Source organism: Carcharodon carcharias, chromosome 18, assembly GCF_017639515.1.
Source record: "Carcharodon carcharias isolate sCarCar2 chromosome 18, sCarCar2.pri, whole genome shotgun sequence".
Taxonomy (NCBI): domain Eukaryota; kingdom Metazoa; phylum Chordata; class Chondrichthyes; order Lamniformes; family Lamnidae; genus Carcharodon; species Carcharodon carcharias.
This window is the reverse complement of record NC_054484.1, coordinates 19,355,013-19,375,368: the sequence shown is the minus strand read 5'-3', so window position 1 is coordinate 19,375,368 and position 20,356 is coordinate 19,355,013. Positions and strand designations below refer to the sequence as shown.

At 47.2% G+C, this 20,356-nt stretch overlaps 1 protein-coding gene across 1 annotated transcript in view; it reads right to left on the bottom strand.

The window, feature by feature from the left end:
- LOC121290412 (mucin-2-like) overlaps window positions 1–17,922 on the bottom strand; it is a gene marked incomplete at its 3' end in the record, with an annotated part of 51,892 nt that extends 33,970 nt beyond the window's left edge. The window contains exons 1-5 of the mRNA XM_041210852.1: window positions 17,896–17,922; window positions 17,689–17,770; window positions 16,054–16,146; window positions 15,385–15,488; window positions 9,739–9,943 (exon numbers count right to left, since the gene is read on the bottom strand). Of these exons, the coding sequence (XP_041066786.1) occupies window positions 9,739–9,943; window positions 15,385–15,488; window positions 16,054–16,146; window positions 17,689–17,770; window positions 17,896–17,922 (511 nt within the window). The remainder of the gene's footprint in view (window positions 1–9,738; window positions 9,944–15,384; window positions 15,489–16,053; window positions 16,147–17,688; window positions 17,771–17,895) is intronic.
- Window positions 17,923–20,356: the final 2,434 nt, after the last annotated feature.

Below are 20,356 nucleotides of genomic sequence, written 5' to 3'. Positions count from 1 at the left end.
CAATAACAATTGAAGAGAATAAATTTTAAACAGTAAATTTGGCAAGATTTCTCAGAACCTTTTAGTTCAATTTCTAACCATAGTCCAATTAAAAATTATATCAAAAAGCAGCAATGTTACAGGTTATTACTTAAGGGGTGTTCAGAATATTAGTCTACTAAAGTCACACTACTGGAACACAGAGAATGGATGGTTTCAGAAATGATGAGTACGGCATGACAGCAAGAGGTAACAATTCAGGAATGAAGGAGAACCTGACATAAATTGGCAGAAGAGAAAATAATAACGTGTCAACAACACTGTCGGTTGCTTTCCTGAGTGAATCAAATCCCACATTATGGAGTTTTCTGCAGATACACTCACCTGCCTGGGTTTCCTGCACACACATTTTCATAGGCAGGACAGCCACTGGACTGATGAACACACAATAGAAAACAACAGCCTCTGATCTTTGATGCACTGCCAACTTTAGATATGTAATGGGCAACAAAGAAGCATTGTGAGATAGCACCAGGCAATTAAATTAATTGTAAAAAATAAACCACGGTACTCATTTATTTATTTACCTTTTATATGAGAACGATGAAATTCAGAGAAATATAACAGCAACTCAGAACGACAAAGGAAATAAAACGCAAGGGGTGGGATTTTCCGGTCCGGCCAGTGGCAGACAGCTTGGCTGGTGGATCGGAAAATTTGGAGTGCAGCCAAAAGTCAGTTCCCTAACAGTGTAAAAACGGTTTGGAACTTTCCACTCCCGGCTTTCATGGATGATTAGGTAGCCCACAATGCCATGTTGGGAATCGCATTTGGATATCATGAACGCTCATTAAAAACCTGGCTCACCAGATTTATGCCCCCAAGCTCGAGGTGAATGAGTGCAGCACTTGCCTACCTTTCACTGCGCTGTGGTAACCTCCGCTCCCCACTCCGTGCCAAGACTGCTCAGGCAAGATCAGCGGGGCGGTAAGGCTGGACGGAGGGCAGCTGGGAGGCCAAGGTTTGACTTGGTGGGGCGGGGGATGTTGACTGGAGCCTGGTGGGGGGGGAGGTGTTAGATGGCGAGACATGACTGTGAGGGGATGACTGGGGAGGGATGAACAGAGACCCATGACTAGGGGCAGGGGGCAAATTAGGCAGGGCTAGAAATCAGAGACCATCCTGGGTGATTGCGCAGCAATTTTGAGGGCTGTTCTTGGCACCTCTGTCCTTGTCCCTGTCCAGGGAGTGGGAGGACCTTTCTGTCCCGTGTCAGCCATGCCCAGCATAGTGCGCAGGGGGTGGTAAGTCCCCCACACACATCGGTGTTGAGTGTTGGTGGCTTGATACTGGGCCGCAGATGGCACAGTCACAGTCAGGGGAGGCATCTGCAACCTGTAGATGGGGAACAGTGTGGGGTGGGGGACGGGCACTCGGTGATCCCATGGGGGGCAGTCTCAGTGTGTCGCTGTGCATAGGGTCTCCAGATGAGGAGGGGTCAGTTGACATGGGACATTGGGACATCAACAGAAAATGGTTCAGGGGAGTAGACAGCGATATCCACAGGAATCACGATGGGATCCAGTATTAGTGAGGGGGGGAGGAAAGTGATCGGAGAGAGGGAAACCAGCACACGATGCTCCTGCAGCACGATGGGAGGGGCTAGGATGATCACGGTGGTTTTGGAAACCGGTCTCATAATAGGACTTGAACGCCACCACTTCGACAGATGATGAAATGACACAGTAGAAAAATAGCCTAAGAAATTAATCGCCAGGGGAGGGGTCTAAGGGTTTGTGGGAGGAGTCAACTGCTGCACTTTTGGGCGGATTGAAGAGGCACACTAATCATTTCTGTTTCAGGACGTGGAGAGCAAGGCTCAGCTGGGACATGTTAGGAAGACTCAAATGCCAATTGAAGGGTTTGGGCACCTTAACTCATGGTGTACCTTCTTGTGAGAATCCATAGAAGCTTGGGGCCATATTTTTAATGGGTTCCAATGGCCAATTGTCCCTCTCATAGAAAAGCGCAAAGTTCAGAAAGATGCAACTATAAAGGTGCAAAGTGCATTTGCCAAATACCCAAAGACCTCTACACCTCACAGCTGACAGGTTCAGGGTTTCAACGTCTCTCCGATTACAGTCATTATGTTAGTGCAAGATTGGGCTCCAGTCTAACCCAAAGGAGTGAGCCCAATGGTGTCGCTAGTGCCTGGCTGCACTCATCCAGATCAAGCCCTCCTTTGTGAAAGCTCTGTCATGCCTGGGGCATTTGAGGGGCATGAGGGTGTGCATGGTGCTTGCATTGATCCTTAAGGCTGTGCAAGGGACAATCTGGGGATGGAATTCCTGGAATGAGGGCAACCCAAAGGCTTCACTAGGACTCCATAGCTCGGGAGTGGAAGGTGGGTATTGCAGGGTTATGTTCAATTGTTCAATATTTCTGCAGAGACGAGGAGGTGTGCAGAATGGATCGAGCAAGCAATGCTGCCTCCTTCAGGCAATCAGGTGACTGGGGAGGAGAAGAAGGGCCTGTCACCATCAAGCGGGGCAAAGGGAAGAGCCTCGCCCTGAGGATCATGGGCCAGCGCAGCCCCATGAAGACCCTGGAGCTGAGGCAGAGTAACCAATTCCACGGTGGCATTTTCCACAACCAAAGGTTTACCAAAGATGCTTCTCTATCCTACAGATGAGCAACAGACAGTGCCATAGAAGCCTTTGCTTGTCAAGGCAATATGGTGGCTCACATCTACCACATTATTTAGGAGGCTGTAGGGACTGGGAGGCCACCCATTGCCAATGGTTCTAAAAGTTACTGCTGCTCTGAATCTTTTTGTGAATGGTTCATTCCAGGGTTCCACTGGGGACCTCTGCAGAATATCGCAAGCCTCTGCTCATAAATGCACCCAAGAGATCACCGACACCTTATTTAGCAAGGCACATAATTATGTTCAGTTCTCCCTGGATGAAGCCAGCCAGGACCCCAGAGCCTGAGATTTAGTAGTGGAATTTGCAGCAAACCCTGGATTTCCAGAGGTGCCGTCGACTGTACACATGTGGTTTTAAGAGCTCCCTGGCAGCAGCCATTATGATTCATCAATAGAAAGGATTCCACTCTCTCAATGTTCAGCTGAAGTGTAACCACCAGATTATATGTGTGAGGGACCCTGGGAACTCCCACGACTCATATATCTTGAGTCCCTCGCAGGTGCCACAGATCTTTGAGGGCCCTCAGCACATCCAGGGTTGGCTCCTCGGAGACAAAGGCTATTCCCAAAAGGTATGGCTGATGATGCCTGTTCAGTGGCCACAAACTGCTTCAGAGAAAAGGGACAATACGGCTCATTCGGCAGCATGGTCCTTGATTGAGTAGACCATTGGCATATTGAAGATGGGTTTCTGATGTCTGGACTGGTCAGGCGGCGCTCCCCAGCACTCTCCCCAGAGGGTCTCCCGCATCATCATGGCTTGCTGCGCTCTAACACAACCTGGGTGTGCAAAGGGGGGATGACTTGCCAGATTAAGAGATGGAGGAAATGTTCCGTTAAGGAGGATGTCAAGAGGGCTGAACTCGATGAGGGTGAGGAGGTTGAGGCTCCAGACGAGGAAGCCATAGCACGGGCCAGAAATGGCAGACATGCCCATGAGACCCTTATCGCCACAAGGTTCCAGGATCCAGGCGGATGATGACACTTCCACTTGTGCCCTCCATGTACTCTCGACATTAACACCTTCTTTCCTATCCCCAGCATCTCAATGAAGGACATCAATCTCAGAACGAGTAGTCATAATCTTGCATGGCGATGGCCTTATCGTTGGAAGGCAAGGCAGCTTCTGGAACATGTGGTCATTCAGTTTTGGGGTAAAAAGTCCACCAGCGTGCACTGTGAGCAGAGTACACATGGTGCAGCCTTTTAAAACATCATGTCAACATTCCAATGCCTGCGACAGCCTTCAAGAGGCTGAAGCAGCATAGCAGACCTTAGTGCACTCATGACAGTATGCCCGGAGTGGTGCAAGGTGCCTCAAGGAGGACAATCATCAATCACAGGTTCTTGGGTTGACGTCGGAGGTCTGATCTGAATCCAGACTGCAGCTTCTCTCCACAGGCAATCCCTCATGCAAGGTTAGAGTTCTGGCCTCAACATCTTACTGAGTCCCCAGCATGAGCTTGCTCTCTAGGGCACAGTGACCTGTCACTCCCGGTCATGGATGCAAGCCCGCGAGTCAGGTCACTATTGTGTGCACGGAGAGAGCTTCAGCAGCAGCTTCATCTGGTCATTGACAAGAATTCATGACCCAGTCTTCGCCGGGAGTATCCCAAGTTCCCATGCAGCCTAGCCTTGGCATCTGTGGGCCAGAAAATGCCAACACTGCATTTAGGCATTAATTGTAGAGTTTATAATAAAGAGCACACATCAGATGTAGGGGAGCTTTGCCCTGAACTCGTCTGAGGCCTCCACATTTTCATTCCAGCAGTTTCAGATAGACACAAGGAAACCAGGCACACTAATAGCTTAGTTATGATCAGATAATCATGTCGATTGCCCATCGGAGAGTTGGCTCAGGGATTATGTCCAGTCATGCTAGCCAGGCCTTCGGTCCAGAGCAGCATCCTTCCATTTGATAGTCTGGCCTCTGGGGCCTAGACACACACCTCTGACCTAGCATAGTTGTGGCGAGGGGGCTCCTCTCACCTAACCACTGCTTGAATGTTCTCATGGCTGAATGTCGGTGTGCAGGTTTCCAGCCCCCCTGTCCCCGCCTCCCGCCCAATACCTGGCACAAACCGCTGGACCAAGGTCTCCATGGTGGTCGCCACCCTTTCAATGGTGACCTCGATGCGCTGGCATGTTGCTGCGATGACACGAGACTGAAGGTGGACGGACTCCTCCACCCTCCGTTCTAATCTGCTGACGGTCTCTGACAACCCGGCCTGCTGAACCCCGCCACCCCCTGCTCTTGGAGCTCCGACACCTCACTGAGGGCTGCGTCCAGAGGCTTGCCATTGGACCCGGACTCATTGGCCTGGCATCCAGCAGTTCTCCGCGTGTCGGTGACCTTGGCTGTCACTGGCCCCCCCCCCCAGCTGTGGGCCCGAATCTGTGCTGCGTTCACTAGATGGTGACCCCGAGCCTGCTCTGAACCTAGGTCCCACCGAGATGTGTGTCTCTGCGCTGGTGGAAGGTGCAGTTGAACGCAGCGGCGGCTCAACATTTAACGGGTGCTTAGGATCCTCATCCGAGCTGGTCTGGGGGCCAGGGCTGATGGGCTGGCTGGCAGTGTGTCTCCTCTTTTTTCTTGATGGTGCCTGTTATAGAGAGAAGAGATAATTAGTGATAGGCTGCATGGTCTCCTACATTAAAAGGCATTCACAGTTTTAGCGGTTGGGTGAGAAATTGTGGTTGGGGCTTCACTGGCTTGTTGGGGGATGCCAATCCCTCCTTTGGTGTAGGCATGGCCCCTGTCCTCACTAGCCAGCTCTGCTGCTTGCTCCCTGTAGGGGCTGAATGGCCTGAGCTCTGACATCCACCCGCTCCAGTCTGGGATCTCTCGCTGATGTTGTGGGTGATCTTTTCCTGCACACAGACAGATGGACAGACTGTGAGCAGGGCAGATACCAAAGCAGATGAGAAGCATAGTTGCCTTCTGTGTGTGTGGAGTGGAGCCCTGTAAGGGCTGAGAATGCAATTTGTGCAGGATGTGATGAGAGATGAAGATGTGAAAGTGTGAGAGAATCAGTGATGGTGTCTCTGTTGTTGGTAATATGTGACATCCCTGTGGGCTGTTACCCTGTGAATCCCTGATGGCCTTGTGAGAGTGGGAATTGAAAGTGAGGAGAAGGTCGAACATTTGTCCTCTTCCTGCTCAGGATTGCAGTCCTCTTTCACAGAGAGTTGGCACTGACTGCACTGGCGGCCTCCTGCAAGGCCTTAGTCGTGACGTTGGTGGATCTTTGGCTCCCATCAAAAGGGGAAAAGTATCTCCCTCTGGTCCTCGACTGCCAGGAGGAGTGATGCCAGTATCTTGCCGCCGAACTTCGGAGCAGTTGGCTTCTTCCTGCTGGGGGGGCCATTCCTGTGCCTGTCATGCCAAGTCCTGGACTACAGACAGTGAAGGGGCGCTGTTTAAATATGGCACCGAGAAATCTGAGCCAATGAGGTAATGGTGAATCCCAGCCCGTAGCGCCACGAGATACACCGTACATTACTTCTCATTTTTGGTTTCACCTACGGTCCTTGACCCCTCTTTTCAGGCCTGTACCAAGATGGTGGGTGATGCACTTCTGGCTCAGAGTTTGATGCACACACCACCCACCACATTGAATTCCTTGGAGCGCATTTTACCGGCATCTATAATGAGCTGAAAAGCCGATGATCTGGCGCAGAAACCCTACCACGACAGCCGACGAGAGGGGTGCTGTCTTTCCTGCCCACCACCACTCAGTCTCCAGAGTGGAAAATTCCACCCAAGGAGAATAATCCTGGATTGAATCATTTGCTGCCTGTAAACAGTTGGGAACACCACCAGCAAGGCAGCTATTCAGAAATTGCTTCACCACAGTTGAAAGCACCAGAAGCAGGATAATGCAGACCTAGAAATTCGATGATGCCGGTAAAATGCGCTCCGAGGGATTCAGTCTGGTGGGTGGTGTGTGCGTTAAACTCTGAGCCAGAAGTGCATCACCCACCATCTTGGTGTAGGACTGAAAAGAGGGGTCAAGGACCGTATGTGAAACCAAAAATGAGAAGTGATTATATCATTGAAAATAAAACTTCTGCAGAGCTTGGGGGGATGGGCAGGGCAATGGAACTAACTGGAAAACTCTTTCAAAGAAACAGCACAGGCGTTATGCACGGAATGGCCTCCTTCTGGCCTGCAAAAATTCTAAGGCCTGAGTTTTTCAGGGTCTTGTTTCCAGCCATCCGAAGAGTCGGCGGCTGAGGGACACAACCCCGTCCACTCCGAGGGCCCTGCACCCATTTCACACTCAAAGTGGCTGCTGTCGGGACCTGCACCCCTCACTCGGGAGGAAGTCCTGCCTTTGAGGCAGCTCTCCAGTCCCTGCGGCGACAGGACTGCAACGGACAGAAGAAGAAATGCAGGAGGATGGATGAAACTGAGCCTGGGCAACGGAGGCCCAGGTAAGTTCAAGGGGCCCCCAAGGTGGGGTGGGTAGGGAAGGCCTGAGGGGGGTGGAGGGTTTTGGGGGGGGGGGGGTGGAGGGGGCGAGGGAGGGTGCAAATGAGATCTCAGCGAAGAGGCTGTTGGTGGGGTGTCAGGGGGCAGGTAGGAAGGTAGGCCCGAAGGCCACCGAACCTTCAAGGGTGGGTGCCCATCGAATGAGTTGAAGGGGTTTTCTGATGGAGACACACCGTAACCCACACCACTGCCCCCCTCCCCCCACCCACCCCCCACCAACCCAGTTTCTGCCTGAGATGTAACTTGATTTTCGGCCTTCTCCCCCACGCAAGTTCAATCCTCCCGCCAGCCTAAAAATTGAGGCTGGGAGAGAAATGGCCCTTCGGTGGCCAATAGTTGGCCATTTAAGGACCTCAGTTGGGGTAAGGGCAGCCTTCACATCCAAGGCCTTACCCGCCTCATGAATAAAAACGCCGCATGGTCAGAGTGGGTGGGAACCTGGAGGGATTCCCATCAATTTCTATTTCACCACCCCCCCCCCCCCAGCCCCCCCTCCCCCCCACCCGACTAAAAATGCGCTGGTGGGGGAGCAAAAAATTTGGGCCTATGGCTTTACAACATTCCACTTGACATTCCTCCGTTAGTTTAAACAAGTCATTAATCCATTTAGTTTAAATGGCTAAAAGAGCTTTAAAAATGCAGTGGGATGAATGTAAGATAAACCTGTAAAGCATTCACATATTAGTATCACCAAGATTCATGTTGCGATACTTTCACATTCCTTACTGTCTCACCACTCAGAATCACAGAATCACAATGCAGAAGAGGCCCTTTGGCCCATCGAGTCTGCACTGACACGTGAGAAACACCTGACCTACCTACCTAATCCCATTTACCAGCACTTGGCCCATAGCCTTGAATGTTATGACGTGCCAAGTGCTCATCCAGGTACTTTTTAAAGGATGTGAGGCAACCCGCCTCCACCACCCTCCCAGGCAGCGCATTCCAGACCATCACCACCCTCTGGGTAAAAAAGTTTTTCCTCACATCCCCCCTAAACCTCCTGCCCCTCACCTTGAGCTTATGCCCCCTTGTGACTGACCCTTCAACTAAGGGGAACAGCTGTTCCCTATCCACCCTGTCCATGCCCCTCATAATCTTGTACACCTCGATCAGGTCGCCCCTCAGTCTTCTCTGCTCCAACAAAAACAACCCAAGTCTATCCAACCTCTCTTCATAACTTAAGTGTTTCATCCCAGGCAACATCCTGGTGAACCTCTTCTGCACCTCCTCCTGGTTTAAACAGTTCAGATCTGTTCCTGGGTTTGTTGGATTGGTATCCATAGTTCCCTCTAAACAAGGAATGGTGTAGGAAATGGAGAAATTCACACTGTGTCTTTCTGGAATCAGGGTTAAAGTCGATTGGAGGAAAATTTCCTTTGTCAGTCTGGTGGGTTTTTGCTAATTCTGACTGAATTATGAATGTGATTTCACTACTTTCACACTCTTTTTCCCTTGAACATCTTGTTGAGAATAGCATTAAGAAAAAACATGTCTGCTCAGTTTCTGAGCTCACTTTAATAACCTAATAACTGAGCTCGCCCAATGACCATCAGGTTATTAATCCATTGGTTGCACAACAGTCTGCTGAAGAAATTCATATTTTACACCGTTTAATGTTTTTCACTGGGCCCTTGAAACCACACTAGACCTGAAGGTTCACTCTGAACTAGTCAATGCAAGCCCCAGTATGATAAAGTCAAATCGTTTTGATTTCTTGGCTTTGGTAATAAAAAAACACTTGCGTTTACGTAGTGCCTTTCATGGCCACTAGATGTCGCTTTACAGCCATGAGTTGTTTTTGGAGTGTAGCCACTGTTGTAATGTAGGAAAGGCAGCGGTCATTGTGCACACAGTAAATTCCAATAAACAGCATGTGCTGATGACCAGATAACCTGTCCTTCCTATGTTGATTGATGGATCAATATTGGCCAGGATAACAGGAATAACACCCCCCCCCCCCACCGATTTTCTTCAAAATATTGCCATGGGACCATTTACTTACATCCAAGCAGGCAAGTGGGGCGTTGGTTTATTGTCTCATCTGAAACATGGCACACCTGACAGTGTAGCACTCGCTCAATACTCCACTGGAGAATCTTTTTTGATTTTTCTGCCCAAGCCCTCGAGTGGGACTTAAAGCCGGAACCTTGTGCCTCATCGGTGAGAGTGCTACCAACTGAGCTACAGCTGATACCCAATATCAATTATATCAATGTAATGTCAGCATTGGCCATCAAACTAAACATTATTCAGGACTGACATGCTCCTTCTCCTTGCTATAAAGCCAAACTTCATTGGATCTTCACCCGCTCTAATATGTGCGTTGCTAGGAACCACAAAACTGTGGAGCTCTGCCCAGTCCTCAGTCTTCCCTTCTTCCTAAGCACTTCAGGCTTTGAAAAGCCAGGTTTGGAATCATCTAACCACTTTACCGTTCAACTTTCTCAGTTCTTTTTAATTTTTACCATCGCCTACAGGCTCTCCTTTGGCCTTCCCTCAATTTTTCCAGAAATTTGCCAAGGCCTCTGAGGTCAGTGCTTGAAATACTCCTTACCTGAAACGGTCGAAACTGTAGAAACTGTTGAAGTCTTGTTTAAAGAATCAGCAATCTTTTTTTTGATATCGGCTAAAGAGATAGTCACGTTTGCTGTCACAGAAAATTGAACAACCACGCTCCCTTCTTCAGCGGATGTGAGAGTAATGCTCAGTTTTCCGACACTGATTAAATTCTGGAGATCCACGCTACATTCTTTTTTCAACTGGAATGAAGGAAACAAGAGTCACTGCGATTCCTGCCAACGCAACTTGACCGCCGGAGCAGGTCTGCGCATACGCAGAAAGCCAGTGATGCCATTCCACTGCCCCCCAGCTCGCCAAAGCACCTCTGTGCAAGCGTGAATGGCATCACCACACAGAAACGAAGCAAGGCCTGGACGGCCCCTGCATGGTGACATCAGGCGCGCACGCACGCCTGAACCGTGGGCGCATGCACCGATCGGAAGCAGGGCGCAGGCACGAATTTTAAAACTCGGTGGTTTGGCTGAAGCAGTAGAGAGAGAGAGAGAGAGAGACTGGGAACAGAGGCTTTTTGGGGGCTGCTCCAGAGGAAATTTATCTTTTCTTTTTGCAGCGCGATTTTTCGGAAGGTGAGGGAACAAGATTAATGTTATTTGTTGCCAAAAGATTTCATTATTTCTTTCAGTAGAGAGAGAGAGAGAGAGAATGAGAGAGAGAGAGAGAGTGATGAAAGAGAGAGAGAAGAGCAATGTTTGGAAGATATTTTGCTCCTTCCTTGTGATCTCAATCTAACTCAATCTGCTGCATTCTGAAGGTCAGGTTCTGCGGATTCCATGTGACCATTGTCTACATTGTCGTGTCTTCAATGATTTGGGTCAATGCTAAGCATTGAAATTTAGCTTTTGCTATCATTTGCCTTGTGAGGGTTGCTGTTGCCTATCCCCCGACTGGGGGCTCCTTTTACTCGCAGACCGATGGTAACGGTTCACACACACCATTATGCAGAGGGGGTCAATGCATTTCCGGCGGTGCCTGGGCCGGATTGATCGTCAGGATCGCTGTTGGCAACAGGGGCTGCCAGATGACATGGGACACCTTGATGAAGGTGCTGGGCTGAGTGATGTGACACACAGTGGGCAGGAGGCATCTTTGAATGGGGGTGGGCCTGAAGCTGCTAGTTTTCCTGCACAGTTGCCGAGGGTCAGGATGATATCAGCCTCACACCTACCCCCCTGCATCATAAAGATCCTACCCCGGGCCTGCTGAGTTGATGGACCATTCGTACACCAGCCTGTATACTGCTCCACTTCCCTCATCTGGGTCGTTCTCTTCCCTGTGTCCTCTCGCATTAGATCCTACCCCTCGGCCTACTGGGCCGATGGCCCACCTCTGCCTGGTTCCACTTCCCCCACCTGATGAGCCCTCTTCTGCACAAAAAGCTGTCTCCTCATGCAGTCCCGTTCATGAAACGACTATACAGGCTTTCTCATTATGAGCTGCCATTGTGAGGTGAGATGCTTTCGCCCTGTGTATAATGCAGCTCAAGCGATGTATATGAGATGAATACATTGGCCTCAAGGCCCCTGGACAGTGACTATGGTAAGGTAACCCATCTCATCCATTTCAACCACATCCTCGGCCTCACTTCTCTCGTCGTGTCGCCTTTGTGTCTGCATGTCACCACACTCCCCCCCCCACCAGGGCCCTCTGCCTGGCTGAACTTGTTCTGTCATTGAGCAATTTGTCCTTTAACTTGTCTCACATCCTCTATAAAAAAAAGGCTATGGGTATCTGTATGGGCCCCAGTTACGCCAGTCTCTTTGTGGGGTATGTGAAACATTCTGTGTTCCAGTCCTACTCAGGCCCCGTCCCGCAAGTCTTTGCCCTGGATGGTGTCGAGCTTTTTGAGTGCTGTTGGAGATTCACAGCAATATAGAATCACAGAATTGTTACGGTGCAGAACGAGGCCATTCGGCCCATTGTGTCTGCGCCGGCTCTCCGAATGAGCATTATGACTCAGTGCCATTCTCCTGCCTATTCCCCGTAACCCTGCACATTATTTCTATTTAAATAATTACCTAATGCCCTCTTGAAAGCCTTTATTGACCCTACTTCCACCACACTTCCAGTGCATTCCAAACCCGAATCACAGACTGTATAAAAAAGCTTTTTTTCACATCGCATTTGCTACTTTTGTAACTCACTTTAAATTGGTGCCCTCTCATTCTCGACCCTTTTATGAGCAGGAACAGCTTCTCCCTACCTACTCTGTCCAGCGCCCTCATGATTTTGAACATCTCTATCAAATCTCCTCTTAGCCTTCTTCTCTCCAAGGAGAACAGTCCCAACCTCTCCAATCTATCTTTGTAACTGAATTTTCTCATTCCTGGAACCATTGTTGTAAACCTCTTCTGCACTCTTTCTAATGTATTCACATCCTTTCTATAGTGTGGCACTCAGAACTGTACACAATATTCCAGCTGAGGTCTAACAAGTGTTTTATATAAATTCAGCATAACCTCCCTGCTCTAGTACTCTATGCCCCTATTAATAAAGCCCAGGATACTGTATGCTTTATTAACTTCTCTCTCCACCTGTCTTGCCATCTTCAGTGATCTATGCGCATGTACACCCAGGTCTTTCTGCTCCTGCACACCCTTCAAAATTTCACCCCTTATTTTATATTGTCTTTCCGTGTTCTTCCTACCAAAATGTATCACTTTACACTTCATTGAACTTCATCTGCCATCTGTCTGCCCACTTCACCAACTTGTCTAAGTCCTTTTTAAGTTCTACACTGTCCTCCTCACAGTGTATCATGCTTCCAAGTTTTCTATCATCCACAAAATTTGAAATTGACTCCTGCATACCAAGGTCTGGATCATTAAAATATCAGAATAAGCAAGGGTCCCAATACCAACTTCTGGGAATTCCACTACAAACCTTCCTCAGGTCCAAAAAAATCCATTAACCATTACTAGTTGTTTCCTATTACTCAGTCAATTTTGTATCCATGTTGCTACCGTCCCTTTCATTCCATGAGCTCTCACTTTGCTCACAAGCCTATTGAGTGGCACTGTATCGAATGCCTTTTGAAAGTCCATGTATACCACATCAACCTCTCTGTTACTTCTTCAAACAACTCCAGCAAGTTAGTTAAACATGACTTTCCTTTAAGAAATCCATTCTGGCTCACTCATTCATTCATCCAGGGCAAGTGGAGATGATTCCATCAGACTCCAGGCTTTTGCCTTGTAGATGGTGGACAGCCTTTGGGGAGTCAGGAGGTGAGTTACTCTCCACAGAGTTCCCAGCCTCTGACCTGCTCTTGTAGCCACACTGGTCTAGTTCAGTTTCTGTTCAATGGTAACCCCCAGGATGTTGTTAGGTGTGGATTCAGCAATGATAAAGCCATTGAGTGCCAAGGAGTGATGGTTAGATTTTCTCTTGTTGGAGGTGGATTCTGCCTGCCACTTGTGTAAAGGACACTTGCCACTTTTGAGCCCAAGCCTGAATGTTGTCCGGGTCTTACTGCATATGGACATGGAATGCTTCAGGATCTAAGGAATCACAAATGGTGCTGAACATTGTGCAATCATCAGTAAATATCCCCACTCCTTACCTTATGATGGAAGGAAGGTCATTGATGAAACAGCTAAACATGGTTGGACCTAGGACACTACCCTGAAAGACTCCTGCAACAATGTCCTGGGACTGAGATGATTGATGTCCAAAAACCACAGGCATCTTCAATTGTGCTAGGTATGATTCCAAACAGTGGGGAGTTTTTTTCCCTGATTTGCACTGACTCTTGTTTTTCCACAACCCCTTGAAGCCACACTCAGTCAAATGCTACCTTGATGTCTAGTGCAGTAACCCTCTAAATAGCCAACTGGGATCATTTGGCACTAGCTCTGCATCCCTAAGTCGAACAAACAACGTCAGATTAAATGGTTAATAAGACATTAAGACCATAACGTATAGGAGCAGAAATTAGGCCAATCGGCCCAACAAGTCTGCTCCGTCATTCAATCATGACTGACAAGTTTCTCAACCCCATTCTCCCGCCCTCTCCCCGTAACCTTTGATCCCCTTACCAATCAAGAACCTACCTATCTCGGTCTTAAATACACTCAATGACCTGGCCTCCACAGCCTTCTGTGGCAATGAATTCCATAGATTCACCACTCTCTGGCTAAAGAGGTTTCTCCTCGTCTCTGTTCTAAAAGGTCTTTCCTTTACTCTGAGGCTGTGCCCTCGGGTCCTAGTCTCTCCTACTAATGGAACCATCTTCCCCACGACCACTCTATCCAGGCCTTTCAGTATTCTGTAATCAGATCCCCCCTCATCCTTCTAAACTCCATCGAGTATAGACCCAGAGTTCTCAAACATTCCTCATATGTTAAATAAGCCTGTCATTCCTGGGATCATTCTCGTGAACCTCTTCTGGACCCTCTCCAGGGCCAGCACATCCCTCCTGAGATACGGGGCTCAAAATTGCTCACAATATTCTAAATGTGGTCTGACCAGAGCCTTATAAAGCCTCAGCAGCACATCCGTGCTTTTATATTCTAGTCCTCTCGAAATCATTTCATTGTCCGGATTAAATCTATCGCCTGTATTCTGCTAAGTGCAGAGTGACTGTATTTGTGCTTATGCAACAAGAGTCACTGTAATTCATACAATACTAAGATTAATATTAAAATGTATTATAATAGATCATTAATAGCTTAGAATATAAACAAAAAGTCTTTATTTTCCCGAGGTTCAGGATTTCAGCACACTGTAATCAACCAATAACACCAGTTGGCTATTCAACCACACTGGACTCTATTTGACAGCTGAACCTTACATTGTCATGTTCATGCTCAGGGTAACTTTTCATATAAGAGATTTTACTTGTTGTGGTTGGAATGAGTCCCCTGAGCTTAAATTATACTGCCCAATATTGGTAACGTGTGAAATTGTTCCTATGAAATTCTTCTATTATAAGAAAGGAGCTGACTCATTAGGTGGAAGAGAAAGGAAATGTGATTACAACAGATAGCTCCAGTAACTGAGGCAGCACGAGCACAGGCATGATAGGCTAATGGTCACATTTTATGCTGTCATCTTGAAGATTCAATTTAAATGAAGGAACAGATTTCATATATATCAATGCATTCATTGTTGATACTGTTCAATAATCTACAAGTAAGTTGGGATTTTTTTTAACACAAATAAAGATGCATTGCATTTTAAATGTATCCTTAATAGCTAATGATTAATTTTCCTGTTATAATTAAACCTGCTTGTATCCATTTCCCTGCATTTTATTTTCCTGTATTAACTGATTAGAATGTGTGCTATGGGTAGGTTAGATGGGAAAAGTTAAGATCTTTCAGATTGCCCATGATTGAGCCATTCTTGTCAGCCCAGATTGTGACCAAATAGAAATTTGGAAAGATATCAGAGAAAAACAGTAATTTGTGAGAAGAGTTGGCCATATTCAAATATCCACCATCTACACTGAGTACAAGAAGCTTTAATATAGACTTTGAAATCTCATAAGTAGAAAAGATAATTTCTCATGAGTTAATATTTGCAATAAATGCTACAATCTATTATTATTACATACATTGAGACCCCACTATCTCCCCCCCGCCCCCCCCGCCACCGACACCGACATGCAAGAATGACTTACTTGAGCAGTGAAATTTTTTACAAAGTCATTGAAGCTCTGGCTGTTTTCAGTTTCCCAATTTGGTGTGAGCTCCTTATTTGTTGACACCTCCACTACCGTGGCAACTTCAAAAAGTGAAAAAAAAAGTTACTTCATGAGTAAAACCCAAATTGTAAATTTATGGATATTACAGTTGAAGTTTGAATTGGAAGTACAGACATTAATTTCCTGCACTCAATGAGAAGAGACTGAGTGAAGAGTTAAAACTGGTGAAGTATTTAATTGAAGAAAAAGCTAAATCCTGCTGATGCTGGAAATCTGAAATAAAATCAGAAAGTCCTGGAAAAAATCAGCAGGTCTGGAGAGAAAAACAGAGTTAATGTCAAAGAGGTCAAGTCAAGAAGAGGCCAAGCAAGTTAAATGCATCCAGTTATATTTTTGTTTCCTTGAGCAAGAGTGCTCCTTCGGGTCTCTCAAGTAATTTTACAACTTACCCTGCCCTATTTTCCACCCCCACCTCCCTCCATTGGCTATGATGCTGTCCCAACCTCTCCCATCCTAACCACTTAGCTTTATGCTGGGAACCATTCTGACGGGTCCTCAGAAGGGGCTTCTTGCATCAAAATCCCACCCTACCCCATTAGTTATGAGCAGGTTAGTAACCTGCTGGGTTTTACCTGCTCACCCAACCTGAAGCACCAGCCGTGTAGCTTAAACCAAACTCAGAGAAGTGTAAATGGAGCGGAACGGGTATGATCATGAAGTACAGCAACTCCAGCAGTTCTCAAGAGGGTAAGAAGAGATCAATAGGGAGGGAACAACTTCCCCCTCCCAGCCAATTACTCTGGCAGGACTCCTCCTCCCATTCAAAATGCTAACATCTCCTATCTAAAATGCTAGCCGGTCTTCCACTCTTCTGGAGCACAGAAAGATCCGCTCTCAAATTACAAGCGGAAGGCTTTGCTGAAGTCTGAATGACTAAAGCCAATGCTCAGACCACAGAGCTACCTGAGTGTCACAGAGAAACAATGAGTTGTTCTGGAAACTTGCTACCTCAACCAATATTCGGTCTTCCATTTACACAGCTCACGTTCAGGGTGGATGTGTGATGAGAAGAGGAAGCAAAATCTGGTTCATCAAACATACCTGTCCTGACCTTCCTTGTAAATGTCTGCTGCAGACCGCAAGTTGTAGTGGATATTATTATCTGATATTCAACGTCCGGCTGCAAACCACTAAATTCTGCCGCTTGTTTCTCAGTTTGAATTTGCTCCGTGTAGTTCCCCGCGGAGATTGTGGCATTGAAATGAGGCTGTTCAAAAGTATTGTTAGCCTCTCAGGTAATGGAGATTAGTTCACTTCCCACTGTTATCAAATCCATATGAAGGAACCTCAGTGGTACTGTAAAACAAAATTATTTATTATAAAGCATCAGAAAGAAAGCAACATACACTTACAAAGCACCCATGTCCCAAAGTGTTTCGTGGAGAATAAAGTACCTTTGAAGAGAGCTCACTAATGTAATGTCGGAAACATTGCAAACAATTGATACTCAGTGTGGTCCCAGAAACAACAATGAGAAACAAACAAGGAAATATACTTTAAATGGCCTTAGGACAAGCATAACTATTTGCCAGGACACCAGACTGCCCCTTGCACTAGGGAGTACCATTGAGATAGAGGGAGAGCTGGGTCTATTATGAGAGGGCAAGAGGTGAGCGAGAGCTCTATTTGTGATAGAGCAAGAATGGTTTCATAACAAGAAAAAGGAGCAAGAGTAGGCCATAGGGATTGCTTAAATCTCCTCTGGCATTCAATAAAATTATGGCTGATCTGATTGCAGCCTTATCTCCACTTTCCTGCCTGTCTCCATAAACTGTCACTGCATTGTTGATCAAAAATCTGTCTAATGCTGAATTACTTTTGCCAAACTTGTAATGATATTTTAATTTATCAGCACTATGTGCAGCTCTTGGGGAGTTTCACTGACTGCCTGTGCTATGTGATTACAGACAATCTATGCCACCCTCTTATGGGGCTTCCATGTCCCAAGCGTCCATTGGATGATTCCTCCTGCGCACTTTTACAAATGCTGTTAAAAACCTAAATGCCCTTATTGCTGCAACCACAACCAAACTGCTGGAGCTTTAAAAGGCTGCACAATCATCCCAGCTTTGCACTAAATGCAGTAGCGGGCAGGAAAAACGACATTTTACTCGTCGACCGCAATGGCGGCTTTTCACGCCACATCGTCCCAAATCCGCCACATTAATTATGCATTTCCAGGATACACGTCGTTTCCATGGCGAGTGGGCTCCGATTCACCCGCCAAGCCATCAGCTCGCCGCTTCATCACGCCAGGCACCACGCTTAAAGTGCAGACGCGCTCAGTGCCTCCAGCCCAGGGCTGCAGCAAAGAAGACATGGCCCTGAAAGGCAAGATGACTGCAGCCCTCGAGCACCCTTTTGACGCTGTGGAGGCCCCGCTGTGATGCCCTCTACCCCTGGCCACAGGAGGGTCAGCAACATTACCAATCCGACTTGGTAGGCGATGGCCATGGTAACCAGTGCCAATGTTGCCTAGAAGAGGTTGGCCATCCAATGCAGATAGAGGAATAATGACCTCATCCATGCAGCTAGGGTGTGGCAACCATCTCATTACTCTAAACTCACACATTCAAGCCCATCACACATTCACTGGCACCTCACTCACTGCCAGCTCAAGGGACATCACCACCCATTCTCAAACACATACCCTCACATGTCCATCTGACCTCATCTCCTCTGGAGATTGCCCCCTCAGCCCTCACCACCTTGAGGCCACTTGCACAGATCAACATGTGCCCCCACACACAAACGCTGGGATACCCTCCTTCCCCAGTACAGGCCTTGTCCTGCAGCTTCTTCCCTTGCCTGAGGCAACTTCTCCCCCCTACCCCAAGGAAGCCTTAGCCCTGCAGCTGTTGAAAAGCCACCCCCGCCTTACTGCTAATCTGTTAGGTAGAGACATGCCCATAAGCCCCCCTAAAAGTGATGTGATGTTGTCTGTGAAGCCTGGCGCCGATGACTGCAAGTGCTGAACGGAGCAAGTAAGGCAAACGAACCTTGAAGTCCGAGCAAAGTGCAGCCCTCCAAGTGCGCACCATATATATGTAAGTTATGAAACATGTCAGCACTTTTTCCTGCCGATGTGGGTAGACGATCCAGCCGGGGGGTATAGGTCTAGCGGGCTGGCCTTATAATGATATGTTGATGTATTACATTGAGGTTCTCAACATCCGATGGTGGGAAATGCGGCCCGCCATTGACGGGCTGAGCAGATGATCACAAACTGGTTTCACAACGTCGTGGAACCGATTGTTGGCCTTCTCGCCCTATTGTTCGCTCACACTGTCAAACACGCCCAATGCTAGCAGGCACGGAAAATCCCGGCCTGTGTTTCCCTCTGCCCTGAGGAGCTCAGACAATGATGAACATTTTTCACTCTTACATAGCTAATGAGGAGTTGGGAAGAAGGAGCAGTGGATTAATTAAAAACACCTTTAAGATTACGCTGCCTTAATCTGCCAAGAGGAGGCGAATCAAGGCCTCTCATTCTGGTTTTGTTTCTACCAATGATCTTCCTTCTCTTCTGGAAATGCTGATGCCCTCAGGAATAGAAGCCAGAATCCCAACCATCTCTCGTCAATGGGCACCCAATGGTACAGATAGCCCTTATGGTTTAGGTGATTCAGAAGGAGAAATCATCACTCAACCCAATCCTGTCTTCACCTGCTTTGCACACATTCAAGCAGGAACCCCTGGAAATAGATCAGCATTGATTTCCATTCCTTAACCCAATGATTTTATTTAACTGTGAGTGACAACTAGGATCATCAATAGCATTGGAACCATTGCGGAGACTGAGCACATAACCTAGGCTCACATTTCAGAGCAATGCTGAGGGAGAGCTGGACTATTGGAGGTGCCAGCCTTTAGATCAGAAATTAAACTGTCTTATCCAGAGATTCAGGTGGATGGTACATATCCCAAAAAATCTACTTCAAGAAGAAAGGGAATGTGCCTGATGGCCTGATCAAAAAATTCAATGACCACTTATTTCATTGTGGCTTGTGGTGTCTTACTGTGCACACAATAACTGCTCTGTCTACAAACTAACACTACATACACTTCAAAGCAATTTTTTGTATGTGTCATACTTTGAACACAGATACAAGGGATGTGCTAAGGTATTACAGGAATTACTTTGTTACTGATAGGTTCCGTGACATTGGGCAATTACAATTAACATGAAAGAGGTAACATTAGATTAATCCTCAAGCGATATTTGAAAAATGCAACTGTGTCATAACATATCTCCCTGTCTAGGCTAAGGGCCAATTGATAAATGCTATCTGTAGTGTAAGAGATCCGGCATAGAAATCATTAATGTGGGACTGAGTACAAAACTGTCCACAGTGTGATGTGAAGAGCCACATGACCAGAGTCTGGAGGACAATTTTGGACTGGACAGAGGCCTGTGTAGAAGCCAATGCGCAGCTAGATCCTAGCTTGGACTATGTGTTAGCAATAAACACTTAATGTTTAACTATACTATCATCACAACATGTTTGTGAGAGCTACTGAACAACATACACCTTATAACATGATGGCAACTATCGGGAAACCCAGAAACTCAGAGAAGCTGGAGCAGAAATTCAAAAGCTGAAAGATTAAAAGAGCAGCATTCTGACCTGACTGTAAGCACCAGAAGCAAAGAAACAGAGGGAGCTTAGCTGAGAAGAGCTCCCAAGGAAGGATTGGAAGCAGAATGCAGAAATAAAGCTCCATTACACAGCAGAGGACTCCATCCGATCTCTTATAGATCAAGCTTCAATACTCATGGAGTGCAGAGCCAAAGAACCCAGCAGGCAAGTTACAAAATTAAGTTCTTGGCCAGAACTAGTTTAAAAAACCTTTCAGTCATTTAGAAGTCAGATCATCCCATTTTATA